The sequence below is a fragment of the Schistocerca nitens genome, chromosome 4 (assembly GCF_023898315.1).
Source record: "Schistocerca nitens isolate TAMUIC-IGC-003100 chromosome 4, iqSchNite1.1, whole genome shotgun sequence".
Taxonomy (NCBI): domain Eukaryota; kingdom Metazoa; phylum Arthropoda; class Insecta; order Orthoptera; family Acrididae; genus Schistocerca; species Schistocerca nitens.
In genome coordinates, this window is record NC_064617.1 from 876,925,498 (window position 1) to 876,950,958 (window position 25,461).

A 25,461-nucleotide genomic window follows, 5' to 3' on the forward strand; every position below is an offset into this window, starting at 1 on the left:
GAAGGGGTGCATGTCTGGGTAAAATCATGCTACCATAGGCGACCACTAATATTTTTCCATGACAGCATTCACCATCTTGTCTCCCAGTGGAATACATGTACTAATAGTTATGATGATTACTTTTGAGATAATTAAGTTTTGTTGCAAGTCAGAATATTCAAATATTCAAAATATTCATAGAAGATTCCTTTGAACATGGATATTATGTGAGATAGGTTGGATTATAAACTACCATGTCATAGGCTCAAACTGCTTGAGAATACTTTCTATTACATGGCACCAAAAATTTACAATTAATTTAGGAACAAGTATTAAAAATCCTCTGAGCCCAAAATAAAAAAATATATGAAAAGAAATGTTATTATAGTAAAGAAGATCCATGACTGATAAGTAATTATAACCAAATTGTGGCTGTTGTTAACTATTGTAATATAATTCTTGATGGATGATAAGAGTACATAATATTACACAACACATGTAAGCTGATATTTGTATGGCACCTTAAATCTTAAATGTATCTTACATTTTCTGTGAAGTAATGAATAAATGCAGATCTATGTAGTATACAGAAATAAATACAAACTAGCATATTATACAGGGTGGTCAGAAACATCCGTCAAGTAACTGGGTGTGACTATTTGAAATGATCTCAAATGGAATGATCAGACTACACAAGTAACGGGCAAGGCAAACTCTAGATTGCAGTTTATTGGTAGAATCCTGAAGCAATGGAGTCCTTCAACAAAGGAAATTGCTTACAATATGCTAGTTTGTCCAGTCTTAGAGTATTGTTTGTCTGTGTGGGACCCTTACCAGTTGGGTCTGATTCAAGAGATTGAGAAGGTCCAAAGAAGAGTGGCAAAATTTGTGACTGGTACATTTAGCCATCATGAGAGCGTTACAAATCTCATAGAAAGTTTGAAGTGGGGCACACTCGCAGACAGATGACGTGCTAAATGGAAGGGGCTGCTCGCTAAATTCCGAAATCCGATCTTCGCCGAGGATGTAGAGCATATATTATTACCACCAACTTTCAAATTGTTCAATGATCACCATTAAAAAATAAAAGAAATTAGAGCTTGTACTGAGGCATTTAGACAGTCGTTTTTCCCTCGTGCAATCCGCGAGTGGAACAGAGGGGGGAAATATGACTTGGGTGCGACTTGTGCCCTCTGCCACACACTGCTTGGTGGCTAGTGGAGTATATATGTAGATGTAGATGTAGACGTAGCCTGAAAAGCTTTCAAGTTGCTGTAGGGTCGGTTGTGCTGAGAAATAATTGTTAATGAAAAAATTTGATATGTTGCACCATTTCCAAGTTAATTACCATTGAAATTAGCCAATCAGGCCACTGTGTGCACATATTCGAGTGGCCTGACAGAGATGGTGTCACCAAATGTGTTCTTTGCTTTGTTTCCTAAAACCGAACAAGACAGTGATGCAGAAATTGGACATGGGCTGGTAGTAAGGGTCCCAACCTGAGCTGAAGACTGAGCACTCTCATGTGCTATCTTCTACATTATGAGAACAACCAACACAAATTGTATCTGGTGGGCCACTTGAATTTGCATGCACAATGGCCTGATTGGCTAACTTCAGGGCTAATTAACTTGTAAATGGTGCAACATACCACATTTTTTCTTAAAAATTATTTCTCCGCACAATCTAACCTGCAATACCCTTGCAAACTCTTCAGACTTTAAGCCCAATCTGAACAAACAAAACATTTCTGATGAGTCATTAATGTATATGACATGTCACATGACACTAAAAAAGTCAAATCAACCAAGTGAGGCCTATTATTTTGGCATATTGTACTGTGACTGTGTAGGTCACATTTTGGTCACAGCTGTAAGCTACATAAATTATTAAAAAGTAAATGTATTGGCAAGTGAGAGTAGATTTTCCAGTAGTCTTAAAAAGGCTACTGTAAGACAATTTAAATGACAATTGGAATTTCCACTTTGACAATAACTGTAATTTATGTTACATGATCAGCTGATTTTGGGTGTGTGCCATTTTCAAGTGCTACTCTTTGTTATTATAATTTTACATCATAATCATGTGTGGCTGTATACAAATGTGTGTCTGTCATTTTAATATGAAATGGACTGTACACACAGGCAGGATGCCAGTGTAAAATTACAATTATAAAACGAAAATGGCACACACCTGAAATCAGTTGATTGTATAGTATAAATAACAGTGCTAGTATAACGTCTGAGGTGGAAATTGGAATTGTCTTTTATTAAATTTTTAGCTGTGGCATCTGATACGAAAACATTGTAAGATCTACTTCCCCTCCAAAATAACTAGATAGTGTGATTCTGAAGGAACTGTTGTGAAAGCTAAAAAGACCTACAGAGAACAATCACTGCCCTATAGGTATAAAGCCCAAAAGTAATGAGTATGAGATACGAAAGATGGTATATAACCTGGGCCTGCTGAGTCAGGTGGCACAATGGTAAATATGGCACTTGAGTCCTTGGGAGAAGTTGTGATGAAATTCTTATACAATCATCCAAATATAGGTTTTCTCTGCTTTGCCTAAACTGCTTAAGGCAAATATCAGTATGATTTGTTTGATAAATATCCTGTCCCATTAATGACTATTTCAAGTTTGAGCTCCATTGCCGGCTGGTGTGGCCGAGCGGTTCTAGGCGCTTCAGTCTGGAACCGCGTGACCGCTTCTGTCGCAGGTTCGAATCCTGCTTCAGGCATGGATGTGTGTGATGTTCTTAGGTTAGTTAGGTTTAAGTAGTTCTAAGTTCTAGGGGACTGATGACCTCAGATGTTAAGTCCCATAGTGCTCGGAGCCATTTGAACCATCTGAGCTCCATTATTAACGACTTCATCACTGATGGGGCATTAAACTCTAACCTCCCTTAGACCATACAAAGTATTTAGTTTCACAAACATTATCACACTGATGTAGAACTTTTTTAAAGGTGATATTTATGTTTTTCACTGTCTCTTTAATTTCACTCACCACAACTGCAATTTAAGCTTTATGGTCACTTTCACAGGTAATATTTTGTGCCCACACAGGCCAAGAAATTTAAAAATCTTGTAGCACATATAAACATTTCATTCAGTAACCACAGTCAGTTCCTGTTGTGGAATCCACAACAGTTACAAACCACTTTCACAAATTTCTGAAAACCAGTGTGCTGCTATATACACATTCATATTACTGCAGCAATTACAGCAGTGATGACTGAAATTAATTGGATTATGGAAGGTGAATATCTTGTCTTTATTAAGGGAGATGTGCACATATTTCCATAGAGAAAATTTAATTGTTCAAAACTGTTTGCATTGTAAAACAATTCACATTTTAAAGGTATGGTTCTTGTATCACAGTATGAAGGTAGTAGAGGTACTCACTCACCATATTTTTCTGCTGTTGAGTGGTTGACAGACACATAAACAAGAATGACATTGCTGAGATTTTGTACACTGTCTTTCCTTGGAACAAAAATACTTAAAATATCATGATTGCTTTGTTTACCATATGCCATCTATTACATGTGGAGTCTTGAAAAGTGCTAATTACTGTAAATGTATTCAACAATTGCCTCAAAAAGAAAAAAAAATTCACTCTTGTTGGTGTGCCTACAACTGCCCACAAGCCTCAAATATATGGTGAGTGGTCACTTGCACTGGTTGGATAATTTGTATTGCACCCAGGAGTTTCCAATTAATGTCTTTCTTTGTATGATAAGTATACACTTCTTGCTTACAAGAAACAATACAAATGTGAGTGACTTGTTGGATAATTTTCTGTTTGTTTCTATGTCTTCTGCAGCTACAGCTATGAGCAGGTTCAGGAGATTGCACAGTTCCTGCTGAACAGAACAAAGATATGACCAAAGATAGCCATAATTTGTGGTACAGGCCTTGGTAAGCACATTCTTAAACACATTTCCCAGTTTATTCAACTTTTACACATTTTTTTGTGGATGGAAGTCAGCAAACTCGGTTACACACATAACAGTGTAGTAATCCATTTATTCAAACTCTGTAAGTTGTGTGTGTGTGTGTCTGTATATATTTGAGAGTCTAACAAACATTCACATGGACAAAGGCTATATACTTTTTAATACATGTAAAATATAAATATACACTGAAGAGCCAGAGAAACTGGTACACCTACCTAATATCATGTAGGGCCCCCACGAGCAGACAGAAGGGCCACAACACTACATAGCATGGACTTGACTAATGTTTGAAGTACTGCTGGAGGGAATTGATGCCATTAATCCTGCAAGGCTGTCCATCAATCCATAAAAGTATGAGGGGATGGATATCTCTTCTGACCAGCATGTTGCAAGGCATCTCAAATATGTGCAATAATGTTCATGTCTAGGAAGTTTGGTGGCCAGTGGAAATGTTTAAACTGAGAAGAATTTTCCTGGAGCCACTCTGCAGCAATTCTGGATGTATGGGGTGTTGCACTGCCCTGCTGGAATTGCCCAAGTTCATTGGAATGCACAGTGGACATAAATGAATGCAGGTGATCAGACAGTATGCTTACATACATGTCACCTGTCAGAATTGTGTCTAGACATGTCGGGGGTTCTATATCACTCCAAGTGCACATGCCCCACACCATTACAATGCCTCCACCGTGCTGAACAGTCCCCTGCTGACATGCAGTGTCAGTGAATTCATGAGGTAATCTGCGTACCGTTACACTTCCATTGACTTGATACAATTTGAAACAGGACTTGTCCAACCAGGCAACATGTTTCCAGTCGTCAACAGTCCAATATTTGTGTTGACAGGCCCAGGTGAGGCATAAAGCTTTGTGTCATGCAGTCATCGAGGGTACACGAGTGGGCCTTTGGATCCGAAATCCCATGTCAATGATGTTTCATTGAATGGTTCACACACTGACACTTGTTGATGGCCCAACATTGAAATTTGCAGCAATTTGCGGAAGGGTTGCACTCCTGTCACGTTGAACAATTCTCTTCAGTCACTGTTGGCCCCTTCCTTGCAGGATCTTCTTCCAGCCACAGCGATGTCCAAGACTTGATGTTTTCCCGGATTCCTGATACGATCAGTACACTCATCAAATGGGCATACAGGAAAATCCCCACTTCATCGCTACCTCGTAGATGTGGTGTCCTCTCACTCATGTGCCTACTATAACACCACATTCAAACTTGATAGCCTGCCATTTTAGCAGCAGTAACTGATCTAACAACTGTGCCAGACACTTGGTGTCTTACATTGGTGTTGCTGACCACAGTGCCATATTCAGCCTGTTATATATCTCTGTATTTGAGTATGCATGCCTATACCAGTTTCTTTGTGCTTCAGTATATACGTAATATATAAAGGGGCAACACAGTTACCAAATATCTCAAAAAGTTTTACCAATTTCCTTAAACATTTTACACACTACATATTTTTAAAAGATGTATAATCTCTAACTACATATTTAATACAGAAAGAGAAAACTCTGGTACCAAAGATCTTGAAAATTACTTCAACAATTTACTTCATGTATCTACATGATACACCAGTAAACTTTCAGATGGACATAGGCTACATAATTTTTTAAAAGACAATGTACAGATTTTCTGTTGAAAGCAACTGTGAGAAATAGGATGCTGTGCTGTCCAATGAAAATGTGTTCTTTTGTTTTCTTTCTTAGAGTCATTTTCAACTATGTTAGCAGTGGATGTAAAGCATGAGACAAGTTGTTTGTCCCATATACATTCTTTCTTACTATATAAAACTTATAAGAAAATGAATACACAGCAATGTGCTGTTTTCTTTTCTTTCTCACCATCGGTTTCACAGGAAAGAGGAAAGTTGTATTTATGGCTTATGATTACAATACTACTACATAATCTGAATTGTTCAAAACTTAGCTGCCCTACTCATTTGTAGATTAAAACTATGAGAAATACCATCATTGAAGCTACTATTCTCACAGATCAAGCAGCTGGAGAAGTCTCTCTCATAAATCATACACCAACGATCCCAACAATTACCCATTCATTTTAAGTGACTTCAGTTACCAATCTAGGTCTTGTTTGCAATAACAATAAACAATGCTCTAGATCACAAAGAAGGATAAGAGGACAGGAGGATACGGGGTGGGGTGGGGGGGGGGGGAGAGGGGGAGGAAATGTACGGGGGGGGGGAGGGGGGAGAATGTGATGGAAAGAGAGAGGGGGAGATTAGTTTATGAAGTATATGCAAGTCCCACGTATATTTAGCAATTGCAAAGCATTGCCAGGTTTGTTAGTTAGGAGTATAGACAACAACTGGTTGTACTATGAAGTCCATCTATAGAGTAGGTGTTGCCTACCAATAAATGCAAACTCTAGGTTCAAACATCAACAATATCACCATACAAATGATGTTGAGTTGCAGACAGGCAAAATGAAAAGACTGTTGGATGTTTATCTTTTGGCCAAAACCTTCTTCAGAAAAGAAAAGAAAACACACACTCATTCACACAAGCAGGCATGCCTCACACACACATGACCACCTCTTATGGCTGCTCTGGCCATAATCCAACTGTTGTACTGAATGAAAGGAGCACCACTCTGAAGAGGGGCAGTAAAGTGGGTGGGATAGCCAGGTATGAGAGGGGGAGAGCAGAGTGCTGTCTGGTGGAGCATCCAGGGACTAGATGGAGGTTTGACAATGGGCTATTGGAGGAGGGAGAAGGGGGGGGGATATGGTTTTCCATTTTGAAGTATAAACTCCTCTCTCTTGGATGATATAAATTCTCTTTGTCTTTGATTTGTTGCGTAGGACTTAAACCACTCTAATACAGTGTCCCTAATTAAAAAATTTTCCAGTTCACAGTATTTCTAATTGATCACAATTTTTATGCTTGTGTGCAATAGATATATCATCAGCATCAAAATTATCTTTGAATTTGAGAAGCAGTATTTTATGTCATTTACAAAAAACAAACACAATATAAGTCACAAATCCACTTGGGTAGTCAGGAACCTTAAGATTATTTTCTTTGTAATAACAAAATGGCTGATATGGTATTGCATACAATAGTGTTTTGAGGTTCTGAAAGTGAATGTGATCACTACCTTCTAGTAAGCCACATATGAATAAGACCAAGATAACATAAAAAGAAATAGCGGTATAGGAGACTGCCAATGAATAAAGATCTTGCTTTCCAAGTAAGCATTTCAGAGATCCCAGTATAGTTTGGTTATACTGAAAGTGGATTGATGATATAATGAAAATAACATCTGTAAAAGAGAGCTCAAGGGAAGAATGGGACACTCTCCAATACTTTCTAAGAGAAGCTGCCAATCAAAACCTTGAAAGAAAAACAAACTGGCATAAAAAGATTGGACTGAGAGAATGGAACTATGATGCCAAAAAGGCTGTAAAGGACAAACAAGAAGTATTTGTGAAACATCTGTCAATAAGAAAACAGAAGGATACAACAGAATATCATAGGAAAAGAGAAATATGTAGGAAACACAGACAGAGTTGGGAAGAATTTGTGGCTCATATAGAACATGATAATTACAGATTCCAACCACAGACGTTCAAAATTATTAAAAAGCTTAACAGTGACGCATAAGAGAATGTGAAAGTGTGTTTCATCCCTTTACCTAAATGGTTGCAGTACTTTCAGAATGTATGGTCTCAAACATCAGAGCCTAGCATATTTGTGTAGTAAATTCCATTATTTCAGATACAAACCCAAAAGTTCAGCTTATGCCTTAGAAAGATTATTATTATTATTATTATTATTATTATTATTATTATTAAAATCATTTAATGTCAGGAGATGTGGCATCATTTCTTTGTAGGTGAAATCAGAGATTGTATTATCTGCATCTGTACTAGATTTGACCTAGATGTCAACTTCCAATCCATGTGTCTGGAGGAGTGGGAACAGGAAAGGAAGAACTGTGTGGTTGAACAGCTTACTTGATGGAGGGATACTTGATTGTCTTTCTATCCTTGCCCTTCATCCCTGCTATTTTAGCCATGCAGAAATAACAATCATGTAGGTGATTGATTGGTTTCCTCCACATGAATGGAATAGCAAAAGGCATTGTAACTTTATCTTTTTTCTTCACCCAACCATTAAGACAGGACAAACAGTTCACACAGACTTTGTGGTGCCCATTTTCAGTCCTGGTTACCAAGCATGCACCCAAAAAAAAGATCATACAATTTCTCCACTATGGATGTCACATGTCATCTGCATGATTTAATAGAATACTTCCCACAGATGTAGCAAAAGTTATTTATGTGATTTAAACACTGCAAAGAATCAGACCTAACAGAAAAAGCCTCCAGGTATATAAAAACAATGGGAGTCATTGATACTGTAATGAATCCTCCTCTAGTCCAGAAGCTTTTGTAATAGCTTAGCAAGATGTGTGTTGTACTATGACAGTGAAGCCTGGATGGCAAAAACAAAAGAAATGAAAAGACTAACAGCCTGTGAAATGAACTTTGAGATGAACAGTTAGATACACCATATGGAACACAAAATGATTGGGGTGTGTTGAAGGAACTTAAAATGGAACACATCACACATTGTATGCAGAACTACTAAAAACAGCTGGAGAAAACATCTACAACAAATGAGCTCATAGAGGAACCCAAAACCCATGCTGTACTACCAGCCCAACAGTGTAAGATCGCTAGTTCAACCAATGAAAAGATAGCAGAAGAACTTCTCAATGACACTCCATTTTTAAATGTTTCTTTACAGAGGAAAACCGAGAAGAACTGCCCCAATTTAATTCTCATACCTCTGAAAAGATGAATGAAATAAGTATTAGTGTGAGAGGTGTTGAGAAAAAGCTGGAATCATTAAAATTGAACAAAGCTCCAGGGCCTGATGGAATCTCTGTCAGATTCTGTACTAATTCACAGCTGATTTAGTTCCTCTTCTGACTGTAATCTATTGTAGATTCCTCAAACAAAAAACCATGCCCAGTTCTTGAAAAAAGCACAGGTCACACCCATCTACAAGAAGGGTAGCAGAAGTGATCCACAAAACTACCATCCAATGTCCTTGACATCAATTTGTTGTAGAATCTTAGAACATATTCTGAGCTGAAACAAAATGAAGTATCTTGAACAGGATGACCATACTAACCAGCATGGGTGTTGAAAACATCGATCACATGAAACCCAACTTGCACTTTACTCACATGACATTCTGAAAGCTTTGAATCAAGGCAATCAGATAGTTGCAGTACTTCTTGATTTCCAAAAATCATTTGACTCAGTACCAACCTATGCTTATTGTCAAAACTATGATCAAGTGGGGTATCAAGTGAAATTTGTGACTGGATTGAGGACTCCTTGCTAGGGAGCATGCAGCATGTTATCTTGGATGGAGAGTCATCATCAGATGTAGAAGTATCTTTGGGCATGCCTCAGGAAAGTATGTTGGGACCCTTGCTGTTCATGTTATATATTAATGACCTTGCAGACAATATTAATAATAAAATCAGGCTTTTTGCAGATGTTGCAGTTATCTATAATGAAGTACCATTTCAAAGAAGCTGCATAAATATTCAGTCAGATCTTGATAAGCTTTCAAAGTGGTGCAGAGATTGGCAACTTTCTTTAAATGTACAGAAATGTAAAATATTGCACTTCACAAAATGAAAAAACATAGTATCCTATGACCATAACATAAATGAGTCACTGTTGGAATCAGCCAGCTCATACAAATACCTAGGTGTAACATTTTGTATGGATATGAGATAGAATGTTCCCAAAAGTTCTGTCATGGGTAAATCAGGTGGTAGACTTCAGTTTATTTGCAGAATACTGGGAAAGTGCAATCAATCTACGAAGAAGACTGCTTACAAATCACTTGTGTTACCGGTTCTGGAATATTGCTCATGTGTGTGTGACCCATACCAGACAGGACTAATGGGGGATATTGAATGTATACAGAGAAAGGCAGCACAAATGGTCACAGGTTTGTTCAACCCATGAGAGAGTGTCACAGAGATACTGAAGGAGCTGGGCTGGAAAACTCTTAAAGATAAACATCAAGTATCCTGAGAAAGTCTATTCACAAAGTTTCAAGAACTGGTTTTCAATGATTACTCTAGGAATATACTATAGCCGCTACATATAACTCACACAGGGATCATGAGGATAAGATTAGAATAATTACTGCATGCAAAGAGGCATTCAAACAATTATTCTTTCCACACTCCATACATGAATGGAACAAGAAGAACTGGTACAATGGGACATACCTTGCGCCAAGCACCTCACAGTGGTTTGCAGACTAGATGTAGATGTAGATGCAGAACAGGCCAAGAAGCCTGACAATTAGAAGGAAGAAGAAGAAAACATTAATCAAGGAAAAAAAAGTTCCCAACACTGAGCCATGGGTTACCCTGTATTTCATATCAGTAGCGCTAAATCTGTGCATGCCATTCACCATTTTTAACAGTATAAATTGCTTTCTCTTACTTATACAAGATCAGGAACAATGCCTCTGAAGCCTGTGTTCCATAATTTTGCCGATGCCTTCTTGAGATCAAGGAACCCCCTTGTAATACATTCCTTGTTCTTGATAGCAGTTATCTCAACAATAAACTCTATGGCAGCTACCACAGTCAATTTGTAGCTTTCGACTCGGGCTTTGTGTTATTTATAGATGTTCTTTCAAACAGATGGCTACAGAGGATAGGTACAGGACAGTTTTTATTCTTGTTCCACTAAATGAATCTTAAGAAGTTCTAGGAGGTCTTTTCATTTATATCATGCAGTAGACTCCTTAGCAGTCATTTTATTTAAAGAGATTATGAAAAGTGGTTTCTGAGAGATACTTTAAATGTTCTTTTCTATTTCAAGGAATTTCCAGGTACTTGCCTTATGCCTGCGGTGGCTTGTGAAAATAGTGGTAGCATTTCAAGTGTTTGTTTTTCTTTAGATATTTGAAAATAAACAATTCCAATCTTGCATGTGAATTATTTGAATTTTTGTTCATAAACTTTGTGTTTTAACAGGAGACCTGATAGAAAGTGTTACAGAGCATCAGATATTTCCTTATGAAGACATACCTGGATTTCCTGTGTCAACTGTTGTTGGACATGCTGGGAAACTTGTGTTCGGTGTTTTGAATGGAGTACAGGTTATGTGCATGCAGGGACGTTTCCACCCATTTGAAGGATATCCAGTATGGAAGGTAAATATTTGTTGCTGTAAAGCATTATGCAAATTTATTATAAAAGGCTAGTTTACAGAAAACATAATTAATTAATCATTATACTTACGAATCAATCATTTCTTGGCTTGATGATTTAAGCCTGTTATATTGACTTCATTTTAAGTAATGATGCATGAGCATCTTGATTATGCTTACATTGGTTAAGAGCATACCCACAATCTGGGCTGGGAAAAATAGTTTTGAGATTTCACATGAAATGGTGTTGACTACATTTGCTTCTGGTCAGTATCCATAACATGTACCACTTTTCTTCAGACTGATACTGAGTTGATACATCTACCAGTGTGGCAGGGTTTGGTTTATGAAGATAATTTTTCCTAGGTAGGGATCTTGCATGATACGTGATGTGTTATTTTGTCCCTATCACTTACAATATATTCAAACACTTAGGCCACAAGACCACCACAACAAATTAGAGTTTTATCAGTGGATTCTAAGACAGTACTGGGGATACATATTTCAAAACTTACTTTTTATTTATGGCTGAGGAGGGATTCACACAGAGTGACATAAAAAAATTACCACAGTAACCATTTACAAGAGTAAACCCAAAAGTAAGTTCTCAAAAGTGCTGGGTCACAAGGAAACTGGTTGCATGGCTGTTGGTCACACAATATTTTTCGTTCCTCCCTCCACACTCTACAGAAACCACTGCACATCCACTGGAGCTTTGTCTTGGCTTGGCAGCCAGTTGTAATGGAGCTCCCATTAGCCACTACTACCAGTTGTGAAGTTTGTGCTGTTATTCAGTTTTTGAGTGTAAAAGGTGCTAAACCAATCAACATTATCTACAGTTGACAGAAGTGTGTGGAGAGTCATGTATTGATACCAAAAATCTCTGCATGTGGTGTACAGAGTTTGCAAGTGGTCATTCTGAAATTAATGATGAGGAAAGAAACAGGAGACCACCAATTCCCAAAAAGATAATTAAAGGTTGAACAACTCATGCTTTGAGATCAGCAGATCACTCTTGATGAGCTCTGCAATGTTGATCCTGAGGTTTTTTCAAGCACAGTTCACTGGACTCTGAAGCATTTAAATTTTGGAAGGTGTGTGCAAGATGGGTCCTAAAAATGCTAACAGAAGACCACAAACAGCAACATGTTGAAACTTCCTGCCAATTTCTTCAATGCTATGCACATAAACAGGTGACCTTTTGGATTCAGTAGTCATGGGCCTTCATTTGACACCTGAGACAAAACAACAGTCACATGAGCGGTGGCATTCTGATTCACCCATGCTGCAAAAATTCAAATGAACACAATTTGCCAGTAACATTATGGCAACTGTGTTTTGGGATCAAAATCGAAAATTGTCGTTTGACTTCATGGTTCCTGGGACAACAATAAATGCTGACAGGTATTGTCAGACATTAAAAAGACTCAGATGGGTGATTCAGAACTTTAGAGGAGGAATGTTGAGCAAGGACACAATCTTGCTGATGACAGTGTTCACCCCCACATTGCCTGTCAAGCAGTGAATGCTCTACAAGAGTTTGCACGGGACATAATCATCTATCCAACCTGCAGTTTGGACTTAGCACCCAGTGACTACCACTTCTTTCCTAAGCTGAAAGAACACTTGGCTGGCAGGTGCTTGAGGTCAAAGATGAGGTCCGACACTTCTTCGATAGCATGGTGGCAATTTTTTCAATTTTGAATTAAGTACCATAGACACCCTCCCACCCCATGCAATATGGATCTTGCCATTGGTAGAGAGGCTTGCTTGCCTCAGCGATACAGATAGCCATACCATAGGTGCAACAACAACAGAAGTGTGTCTGTTGAGAGACCAGACAAACATGTGGTTCCTGAAGAGGGGTAGCAGCCTTTTCAGTAGTTGCAAGGGCAACAGTCTGGATGATTGACTGATCTGCCTTTCTAACACTAACCAAAAAGACCTTGCTGTGCTGGTACTGTGAACGGCTGAAAGCAAGGGGAAACTACAGCCATAATTTTTCCCAAGGGCATGCAGCTTTACTGTATGGTTAAATGACGATGGCGTCTTCTTGCGTAAAATATTCCGAAGGTAAAATAGTCCCAGATTTGGATCTCTGGGCAGAGAGTACTCAGGATGATGTCGTTATCAGGTGAAACAAAACTGGTGTTCTGCGGATCGGAGTGTGGAATGTCAGATCCCTTAATCGGGCAGGTAGGTTAGAAAATTTAAAAAGAGAAATGGATAGGTTAAAGTTAGCTATAGTGGGAATTAGTGAAGTTCGGTGGCAGAAGGAACAAGACTTCTGGTCAGGTGAATACAGGGTTATAAATACAACATCAAATAAGAGTAATGTTGGAGTAGGTTTAATAATGAATAAAAAAATAGGAGTGCGGGTAAGCTACTACAAACAGCGTAGTGAAAGCATTATTGTATCCAAGATAGACATGAAGCCCACACCTGCCACAATAGTACAAGTTTATATGCCAACTAGCTCTGCTGATGACTAAGAGATTGATGATATATACACTCCTGGAAATGGAAAAAAGAACACATTGACACCGGTGTGTCAGACCCACCATACTTGCTCCGGACACTGCGAGAGGGCTGTACAAGCAATGATCACATGCACGGCACAGCGGACACACCAGGAACCGCGGTGTTGGCCGTTGAATGGCGCTAGCTGTGCAGCATTTGTGCACCGCCGCCGTCAGTGTCAGCCAGTTTGCCGTGGCATACGGAGCTCCATCGCAGTCTTTAACACTGGTAGCATGCCGCGACAGCGTGGACGTGAACCGTATGTGCAGTTGACGGACTTTGAGCGAGGGCATATTGTGGGCAAGCGGGAGGCCGGGTGGACGTACCACCGAATTGCTCAACACGTGGGGCGTGAGGTCTCCACAGTACATCGATGTTGTCGCCAGTGGTCGGCGGAAGGTGCACGTGCCCGTCGACCTGGGACCGGACCGCAGCGACGCACGGATGCACGCCAAGACCGTAGGATCCTACGCAGTGCCGTAGGGGACCGCACCGCCACTTCCCAGCAAATTAGGGACACTGTTGCTCCTGGGGTATCGGCGAGGACCATTCGCAACCGTCTCCATGAAGCTGGGCTATGGTCCCGCACACCGTTAGGCCGTCTTCCGCTCACGCCCCAACATCATGCAGCCCGCCTCCAGTGGTGTCGCGACAGGCGTGAATGGAGGGACAAATGGAGATGTGTCGTCTTCAGCGATGAGAGTCGCTTCTGCCTTGGTGCCAATGATGGTCGTATGCGTATTTGGCGCCGTGCAGGTGAGCGCCACAATCAGGACTGCATACGACCGAGGTACACATGGCCAACACCCGGCATCATGGTGTGGGGAGCGATCTCCTACACTGGCCGTACACCACTGATGATTGTCGAGGGGACACTGAATAGTGCACGGTACATCCAAACCGCCATTGAACCCATCGTTCTACCATTCCTAGACCGGCAAGGGAACTTGCTGTTCCAACAGGACAATGCACGTCCGCATGTATCCCGTGCCACCCAACGTGCTCTAGAAGGTGTCAGTCAACTACCCTGGCCAGCAAGATCTCCGGATCTGTCCCCCATTGAGCATGTTTGGGACTGGATGAAGCGTCGTCTCCCGCGGTCTGCACGTCCAGCATGAACGCTGGTCCAACTGAGGAGCCAGGTGGAAATGGCATGGCAAGCCGTTCCACAGGACTACATCCAGCATCTCTACAATCGTCTCCATGGGAGAATAGCAGCCTGCATTGCTGCGAAAGGTGGATATACACTGTACTAGTGCCGACATTGTGCATGCTCTGTTGCCTGTGTCTATGTGCCTGTGGTTCTGTCAGTGTGATCATGTGATGTATCTGACCCCAGGAATGTGTCAATAAAGTTTCCCCTTCCTGGGACAATGAATTCACGGTGTTCTTATTTCAATTTCCAGGAGTGTGTGTGTATATAGGGAAACATTCCACGTGGGAAAAATATATTTAAAAACAAAGATGATGTGACTTACCAAACGAAAGCGCTGGCACGTCGATAGACACACAAACAAACACAAACATACACACAAAATTCAAGCTTTCGCAACAAACTGTTGCCTCATCAGGAAAGAGGGAAGGAGAGGGAAAGACGAGAGGATGTGGGTTTTAAGGGAGAGGGTAAGGAGTCATTCCAATCCCGGGAGCGGAAAGACTTACCTTAGGGGGAAAAAAGGACGGGTATACACTCGCACACACACACATATCCATCCACACATATACAGACACAAGCAGACATATTGGTCTTTAAATATGCCCCCCTAAGGTAAGTCTTTCCGCTCCCGCGATTGGAATGACTCCTTACCCTCTCCCTTAAAACCCACATCCTTTCGTCTTTCCCTCTCCTTCCCTCTTTCCTGATGAGGCAACAGTTTGTTGCGAAAGCTTGAATTTTGTGTGTATGTTTGTGTTTGTTTGTGTTTCTATCGACGTGCCAGCACTTTCTTTTGGTAAGTCACATCATCTTTGTTTTTATATACACTCCTGGAAATTGAAATAAGAACACTGTGAATTCATTGTCCCAGGAAGGGGAAACTTTATTGACACATTCCTGGGGTCAGATACATCACATGATCACACTGACAGAACCACAGGCACATAGACACAGGCAACAGAGCATGCACAATGTCGGCTCTAGTACAGTGTATATCCACCTTTCGCAGCAATGCAGGCTGCTATTCTCCCATGGAGACGATAGTAGAGATGCTGGATGTAGTCCTGTGGAACGGCTTGCCATGCCATTTCCACCGGGCGCCTCAGTTGGACCAGCGTTCGTGCTGGACGTGCAGACCGCGTGAGACGACGCTTCATCCAGTCCCAAACATGCTCAATGGGGGACAGATCCGGAGATCTTGCTGGCCAGGGTAGTTGACTTACACCTTCTAGAGCACGTTGGGTGGCACGGGATACATGCGGACGTGCATTGTCCTGTTGGAACAGCAAGTTCCCTTGCCGGTCTAGGAATGGTAGAACGATGGGTTCGATGACGGTTTGGATGTACCGTGCACTATTCAGTGTCCCCTCGACGATCACCAGTGGTGTACGGCCAGTGTAGGAGATCGCTCCCCACACCATGATGCCGGGTGTTGGCCCTGTGTGCCTCGGTCGTATGCAGTCCTGATTGTGGCCCTCACCTGGACGGCGTCAAACACGCATACGACCATCATTGGCACCAAGGCAGAAGCGACTCTCATCGCTGAAGACGACACGTCTCCATTCGTCCCTCCATTCACGCCTGTCGCGACACCACTGGAGGCGGGCTGCACGATGTTGGGGCGTGAGCGGAAGACGGCCTAACGGTGTGCGGGACCGTAGCCCAGCTTCATGGAGACGGTTGCGAATGGTCCTCGCCGATACCCCAGGAGCAACAGTGTCCCTAATTTGCTGGGAAGTGGCGGTGCGGTCCCCTACGGCACTGCGTAGGATCCTACGGTCTTGGCGTGCATCCGTGCGTCGCTGCGGTCCGGTCCCAGGTCGACGGGCACGTGCACCTTCCGCCGACCACTGGCGACAACATCGATGTACTGTGGAGACCTCACGCCCCACGTATTGAGCAATTCGGCGGTACGTCCACCCGGCCTCCCGCATGCCCACTATACGCCCTCGCTCAAAGTCCGTCAACTGCACATACGGTTCACGTCCACGCTGTCGCGGCATGCTACCAGTGTTAAAGACTGCGATGGAGCTCCGTATGCCACGGCAAACTGGCTGACACTGACGGCGGCGATGCACAAATGCTGCGCAGCTAGCGCCATTCGACGGCCAACACCGCGTTTCCTGGTGTGTCCGCTGTGCCGTGCGTGTGATCATTGCTTGTACAGCCCTCTCGCAGAGTCCGGAGCAAATATGGTGGGTCTGACACACCAGTGTCAATGTGGTCTTTTTTCCATTTCCAGGAGTGTGTGTGTGTGTGTGTGTGTGTGTATATACACTCCTGGAAATGGAAAAAGAACACATTGACACCGGTGTGTCAGACCCACCATACTTGCTCCGGACACTGCGAGAAGGCTGTACAAGCAATGATCACACGCACGGCACAGCGGACACACCAGGAACTGCGGTGTTGGCCGTCGAATGGCGCTAGCTGCGCAGCATTTGTGCACCGCCGCCGTCAGTGTCAGCCAGTTTTCCGTGGCATACGGAGCTCCATCGCAGTCTTTAACACTGGTAGCATGCCGCGACAGCGTGGACGTGAACCGTATGTGCAGTTGACGGACTTTGAGCGAGGGTGTATAGTGGGCATGCGGGAGGCCGGGTGGACGTACCGCCGAATTGCTCAACACGTGGGGCGTGAGGTCTCCACAGTACATCGAAGTTGTCGCCAGTGGTCGGCGGAAGGTGCACGTGCCCGTCGACCTGGGACCGGACCGCAGCGACGCACGGATGCACGCCAAGACCGTAGGATCCTACGCAGTGCCGTAGGGGACCGCACCGCCACTTCCCAGCAAATTAGGGACACTGTTGCTCCTGGGGTATCGGCGAGGACCATTCGCAACCGTCTCCATGAAGCTGGGCTACGGTCCCGCACACCGTTAGGCCGTCTTCCGCTCACGCCCCAACATCGTGCAGCCCGCCTCCAGTGGTGTCGCGACAGGCGTGAATGGAGGGACGAATGGAGACGTGTCGTCTTCAGCGATGAGAGTCGCTTCTGCCTTGGTGCCAATGATGGTCGTATGCGTGTTTGACGCCGTCCAGGTGAGGGCCACAATCAGGACTGCATACGACCGAGGCACACAGGGCCAACACCCGGCATCATGGTGTGGGGAGCGATCTCCTACACTGGCCGTACACCACTGGTGATCGTCGAGGGGACACTGAATAGTGCACGGTACATCCAAACCGTCATCGAACCCATCGTTCTACCATTCCTAGACCGGCAAGGGAACTTGCTGTTCCAACAGGACAATGCACGTCCGCATGTATCCCGTGCCACCCAACGTGCTCTAGAAGGTGTAAGTCAACTACCCTGGCCAGCAAGATCTCCGGATCTGTCCCCCATTGAGCATGTTTGGGACTGGATGAAGCGTCGTCTCACGCGGTCTGCACGTCCAGCACGAACGCTGGTCCAACTGAGGCGCCCGGTGGAAATGGCATGGCAAGCCGTTCCACAGGACTACATCCAGCATCTCTACTATCGTCTCCATGGGAGAATAGCAGCCTGCATTGCTGCGAAAGGTGGATATACACTGTACTAGAGCCGACATTGTGCATGCTCTGTTGCCTGTGTCTATGTGCCTGTGGTTCTGTCAGTGTGATCATGTGATGTATCTGACCCCAGGAATGTGTCAATAAAGTTTCCCCTTCCTGGGACAATGAATTCACAGTGTTCTTATTTCAATTTCCAGGAGTGTGTGTGTCTATATATATATATATATATATATATATATATATATATATATATATATATATATATATATATATATATATATATATATATATATATATATTATTAATTTGCAGTGATTGCTTAATTACTACTTTACTTCTGAGGCCTATTCACTCTCAATCTTAGAAAATGGAGCAATTTCTTGAGGAAAAATAATTAACATAGCATTCATTCATTCATTCATTCACACATTGTATTTCATAAATCTCATGATCAAGAACGGTCTTCAGTGACAGGGAATCAGTCAATTTCAGAAACAGCCACTGCAGGCTACTTCAGTAGCACAATAACAGAAAATTATGATCAGTACTAATCTACTCACATTGATAACCATGGAAATTATTACTATAGTGGCCATTATGAAAATAGGTACCTCATTGTCATATCATAATCCTACAGTATTGCCAGTTAGTGGTAATTTCAAAAGTTAATAAAAATTCTGAAAAAATATTAGACACCTCTATTTTTAGTTTAGAAAATATTTCCCAAAAGATAATTCTTGCCAGCTCTATGAAAAAATAATAAATAAAAATAAAAATAACACCACAAGACATTTTGAAGAAACGTATTTTTTACTTCAGCCTGTGGAAAAAATGGAAACACTGACATATCTAGACTGAAGTTAATATATGGATATTCTCAAAGTTTGTACATGATTGTGGTATGTATTTTATCAAGAAAACATAAAAGTATTCTGAGACAAAAAATAAAGTATGATAAGACGTGTGAAACTATTCTGCTTGTGTAATGAAACAATTACATGTCATCACTGATGAATTTGTGTTCTGTTGGACCTTGTACAAACTTCCAGCAATAAAGCTGATAAGACACTGTGTGTGCAAGAGTGCACAAGTACTTGTATGACACCACCATGATTTTAGTTCTGACGGCTCACCTTAATATGATTGAGAATATTCCATGACTACCAGTTTTTTTTTATATGCAGCCCTTACTCACCCTTCATCAATGCACTCATAACCCAGATCACCAGTGCATGCTATACAAAAGTTATTGTTGGTACTTCCAAGCCAATATTTACACTGAAGTCAAGAAAAATATATTTTTTCATGTGGTTTTGTAAAACCTAAGTTTTATCAAAGTATACTACAAGACTACTGTCCTCAGCAAGCAGTAAGTGCTTTTTACACAAAACCTTATTCTTGCTGCTGTGAAGTCTCAGTATTCCTTTAAATTTTTTGACTACCATTATACTTTCTTTGAGCCACAATAATTAATTTCTTCATGGAGATAACTATGTATTTTTATAGCCATTGGGTACTCTGTCATAGTATCAAAGTATAGCTCCATACACAAACTTTTTGTCAAAATTATCAAATTCCATAATTTATGGAATACATATTTTAACGGTTTTTGTGATAATATTTACTATATAAGTGACTTATTAGTGGTTTCTTCACTCACCTCTGCCTTTCTTGTGTTGTGACCTGATATTTGTGAGTGTTTCGTATCGAGCAACATAACCTCTTACCTGTGTTTACATTCCGCGCTGACCAGTTGCAGCTGTAGTGGCGCATCGAAAGCTAAGTACTAATTAATTGTTTGTGTATAGTGGTGAAATAATTTCAGAAGAACCTTTTGGGAACTGTTTTCAGCTTCGTTACTGTGTCATTAGACGTTTGATTCTCTTTCTGTATTAGTCTTTTGTTATATTCACATTTGTTGTTTATTAATACTGTTAATAATAGTAGTTACTTCCCTTGTAGAGTAAGTTTGTGATTATTGTAGTCAGGTTTTTAACATCTTCTTATTGTAGTAGCGGAACTTAGAAAAAGTAAAATTTTACCACGAGTGAGAAGTGTGGGCTTTGCCGTAGGTTCGTGAGTAGTGGATTGTAGTGTGAGACTTGTTCGAAGTATTTTCACTGGGGGGAATGCAGTGGGGAAGCCAGTGGGCATTCTGGTGAGATCCTCTCCTGGAACTGCAGGTTATGTAGCAAGAGTAAGTTGATAGAGGAGCAGGAGCATAAGATCTGTGCCCTTCAGGTGCAGTTGAAAAACGCATCGGAGGAGCTAGATAGGATGAGGAGGGAGAAGGGGGTTGGGGAATGGGAGCTGGCTGTTGGCAAGAGATCTGCTAGGAGAAGAAGATTTTCAGATAGTTTTACTATTGGTGTTTACAATAGATATGAACAACTGTCAGAGTCTAGTGGAGAGGGATCTCTAGTAGCTGTAGATGTAGGAAGTATGCAGCAGACCTCAGTAGTTACGGTGGCTAGAACAGTTGCAAAGTCAAAGAGGAAGAAGAAGGTTCTGCTGTTAGGTAGTTCTCATGGCAGAGGTGTAGGCCAGCAGTTGCAGGAAGTGCTGGGGAGTGAGTACCAGGTCACCAGCATTGTGAAGCCTAATGCAGGATTGGCTCAGGTGACTGTTAACATAGGGGGGTTATGTAGGGATTTTACTAAAGAGGATCAGGTAGTGATTGTGGGTGGGGCTGGTAATAGTATTGATAGGGATGGGGAGTATGACATAGATGGTGACCTGGAAAAGATAGCCACTCAGACTGGCAACACGAATGTGCATTTCGTGGAACTGTTTCAGCATCATGATCGGCCTCATCTTAATACAGCCGTCAGGTGTAATAACATGAGACTTGGGAGTGCGCTGATGACAGTAAGCATGGGTCACATTTCAGTGGTGTCGGTGGAGTCTATCAGCAGGACGGGTTTCACTAGACATGGCCTGCACCTCAACAGGTATGGGAAGGGGAGGTTGGCAAAGCTTAGGTGACAGCATAGGTGGGATTGGTGGGATCACTCATGGGAAAATCCCTGCTGTAGTGGGTGTTAGAGCTGCACCTTTTTTAGACTGAAGTCAGTTGATAGGTATTCCTGCTTAAGGGAAGTCTCTCTAACAAAGGAATCACTTTTGACAAAGCTTAGGTATCCGAGTAATGAGGGAATTAGTATATTTCATCAAAATATACAAGGTATTAAAGATAAAGTTAGTGAACTGCTTATAGATGTTGACTCTGAAATTATTGGTATATCTGAACACTTCTTAAATAAGGAGATAATTCAGAGGCTTCCTTTACCAGGATACAGGTTGGCTGGCAGCTTTTCGAGGAGCTCTTTGCTGTGTGGGGGAGTATGTGAAAAACGGCATCCCATTTGAGTCCATTGATGTTTCAAAGTACTACACTAAAAAGGTGTTTGAATGTTGTGCAGGTGTGGTTAAATTTAATGGAGCTAAACTTCTAACTGTTGTTATTTATAGATCCCCAGACTCCAATTTCACAACATTTTTGCTAAAGCTAGAGGAGGTTATTGGTTCACTTTATAGGAAATACAAAAATTTAGTTATATGTGGTGACTTCAATATTAATTGTATAAGTGATTGTGCAAGGAAGAGGATGCTGGTAGACCTCCTTAATTCATATAATCTTATGCAAACCATATTCTTTCCAACGAGAGTGCAAGGGAACAGTAGAACAACCATAGACAACATTTTTGTTCATTCCTCATTACTAGAAGGGCATTCTGTTAGCAAAAAGGTGAATGGCCTTTCAGATCATGATGCACAAATTTTAAGTCTAAAAGATTTTTGTGCTGCAACACATGTTAAATATAGTCATCAGCTGTTTAGGAAAGCTAATCCAGTTGCTGTAGAGACCTTTGTAAACCTTATCAAGGAACAAGAGTGGCAAGATGTTTATAGCGCTGATACAGTAGACAATAAATATAATGCTTTTCTCAAGACTTTTCTCATGCTCTTTGAAAGTTGCTTTCCGTTAGATCATTCAAAACAGGGTACTAGCACAAACAGGCAGCCTGGTATGGCTGACTAGAGGGATAAGAATATCTTGTAGAACAAAGTGGCAATTATATCAAAACGTTAGAAACAGTCAAAATCTAAATGCAGCAGCCCATTACAAACAGTATTGTAAGGTGCTTCAAAATGTTATTAGGAAGGCAAAAAGTATGTGGTATGCAGATAGAATAGCTAAGTCTCAGGATAAAATTAAAATCATATGGTCAGTCGTAAACGAGTTGGCTGGTCTGCAGAGACAGGTCGAGGATATAGAATCAGTACGTAGTGGGAATGTCCGTGTTACTGATAAGTCGCATATATGTACAGTATTTAATAATCACTTTCTGAATATAGCATGTGAACTAAATAGAAACCTAGTCCCAACAGGGAATCATACAGTGCTCCTAGAAAAAAGTGTTCCGAGACTGTTGCCTGAAATGCTCCTCCATGATAGTGACAAGAGGGAGATTGAGTTAATAATTAAATCACTAAAGACCAAGAACTCTCATGGATATGACAGGGTATCTAGCAGAATACTGAAGTATTGTTCTATGTATGTTAGCCCAGTACTTAGCCATATCTGTAACTTTTCCTTTAGGAGTGGTCGGTTTCCTGACCGATTAAAGTACTCGGTAGTGAAGCCACTTTATAAAAAGGGAGACATTGATAATGTTGACAATTTTAGACCTATTTCTATGCCATTGGTGTTTGCTAAAGTTATCGAGAAGGTTGTATATACAAGATTAATGGAGCATTTAAATACACATAATTTGCTGTCAAATGTTCAGTTCGGTTTTAGAAATGTTTTAACAACTGAAAATGCTATATTCTCTTTTCTCTGTGAGGTTTTGGACGGATTAAATAAAAGGTTGCAAACGCTAGGTGTTTTCTTTGATTTAGCGAAGGCTTTTGACTGTTGACCACAAAATATTACTGTAGAAGTTGGACCATTATGGAGTAAGGGGAGTAGCTTATAATTGGTTCGCCTCTTGCTTTAAGAACAGAAAGCAGATGGTAATTCTCCGCAATATTGAGAGTGGTAGTGATGTTCAGTCCCAATGGGGCACTGTTAAGTGGGGCGTTCCCCAAGGGTCGGTGCTGGGGCCACTGCTGTTTCTTATTTATATAAATGATATGCCTTCTAGTGTTACAGGTGATTCAAAAATATTTCTGTTTGCTGATGACACCAGCTTGGTAGTGAAGGATCTTGTGTGTAATATTGAAACAGTATCAAATAATGTAGTTCATGAAATAAGTTTGTGGCTTGTGGAAAATAATTTGATGCTAAATCATAGTAAGACTCAGTTTTTACAGTTTCTAACTCACAATTCAACAAGAACTGATATTTTGATCAGACAGAATGGGCATATTATAAGCGAGACAGAACAGTTCAAGTTCCTAGGCGTTCAGATAGATAATAAGCTGTTGTGGAAAGCCCATGTTCAGGATCTTGTTCAGAAACTAAATGCTGCTTTATTTACCATTAGAACAGTATCTGAAATAAGTGACACTTCAACACAAAAGTAGTCTACTTCGCATATTTTCATACGCTTATGTTGTATGGTATTATTTTTTGGGATAATTCTTCTGATTCAAAAAGGGTATTTTTGGCTCAAAAAGGGGCTGTTCGAGCTATATGTGGTGTAAGTTCGAGAACCTCTTGTCGACCCCTATTCAATAGTCTGGGAATTCTGACATTGCCCTCACAGTATATATTTTCTTTAATGTAATTTGTTGTTAGCAATATTAGACTATTCCCAAGAGTTAGCAGCTTTCACTCAGTTAATACTAGGCAGAAATCCAATCTGCATGTGGATTGCACTTCCTTGACTCTTGTGCAGAAAGGAGTGCAGTATTCTGCTGCATCCATTTTGAATAAACTACCACAAGAACTCAAAAATCTTAGCAGTAGTCCAAACTCTTTTAAGCCTAAACTGAAGAGTTTCCTCATGGCTCACTCCTTCTATTCTGTCGAGGAGCTCCTGGAAGAGCTAAAAAATTAAGCAAATTCCAGTGTTACATTGTTGATTTTCTTTATTTAAACTTACGACTTGTCTCCTGAATATGTTTTTTTATATTTCATTTTATCTGTTTCTAATATCGTGTTATAATTTCATGTATTGACTCGTTCCATGACCATGGAGATTTCTCCTTAATTTGGTCCCACAGAACAATAAACAAATAAATAAATAAAAAATAAATAAATATGTTTACATTTACATTATTTTTCAGTGGAGAAATAAGTGGTTGCAAAGTACAGCCAACCATTTATCTCTGTGTTATTTCCCCACTGAAAATTGTATATGGTTGCTGAAAAACAATGATGTTAAAAACTGTAACATTTATATCCCTTTCTCAGAGAATCAAAACACATGCCCGTATCTAGAGATTCTGCTGATGTTACTCCATTGCTGATTTTTATTGTTTCTTGCCTCACCGAGTTACCCATTTGGCCATTATATGTCACTGTTCCACGGAATATATTGTAAAATACCTCTTCATTACAGCAATTGATCATTAGCACAATTGTCAACAAAAATTACACACTATAAAGGCAATCATTTACAGTTGTTGTTGTGGCCTTCAGTCCTGAGACTGGTTTGATGCAGCTCTCCATGCTACTCCATCCTGTGCAAGCTTCTTCATCTCCCAGTTCCTACTGCAACCTACATCCTTCTGAATGTGTTTAGTGTATTCATCTCTTGGTCTCCCTCTACAATTTTTACCCTCCACGCTGCCCTCCAATACTAAATTGGTGATCCCTTGATGCCTCACAACATGTCCTACCAACCGATCCCTTCTTCTCGTCAAGTTGTGATACAAACTTCTCTTCTCCCCAATCCTTTTCAATACCTCCTCATTAGTTATATGATATATCCATCTAATCTTCAGCATTCTTCTGTAGCACCACATTTCGAAAGCTTCTATTCTCTTCTTGTCCAAACTAGTTATCGTCCATGTTTCACTTCCATACATGGCTACACTCCATACAAATACTTTCAGAAACCACTTCCTGATACTTAAATCTATACTCGATGTTAGCAAATTTCTCTTCTTCAGAAACGCTTTCCTTGCCATTGCCACTCTACAATTTCTATCCTCTCTAC

The 25,461-nt window shown here is 41.1% G+C and overlaps 1 protein-coding gene across 1 annotated transcript in view; it reads left to right on the top strand.

The window, feature by feature from the left end:
* The first annotated feature begins 2,423 nt into the window (after positions 1-2,423).
* Positions 2,424-25,461, top strand: part of LOC126252636 (purine nucleoside phosphorylase-like) — a 53,933-nt gene continuing 30,895 nt past the window's right edge. The window contains 3 exon segments of the mRNA XM_049953539.1: positions 2,424-2,464; positions 3,809-3,903; positions 11,004-11,182. Of these exon segments, the coding sequence (XP_049809496.1) occupies positions 2,424-2,464; positions 3,809-3,903; positions 11,004-11,182 (315 nt within the window).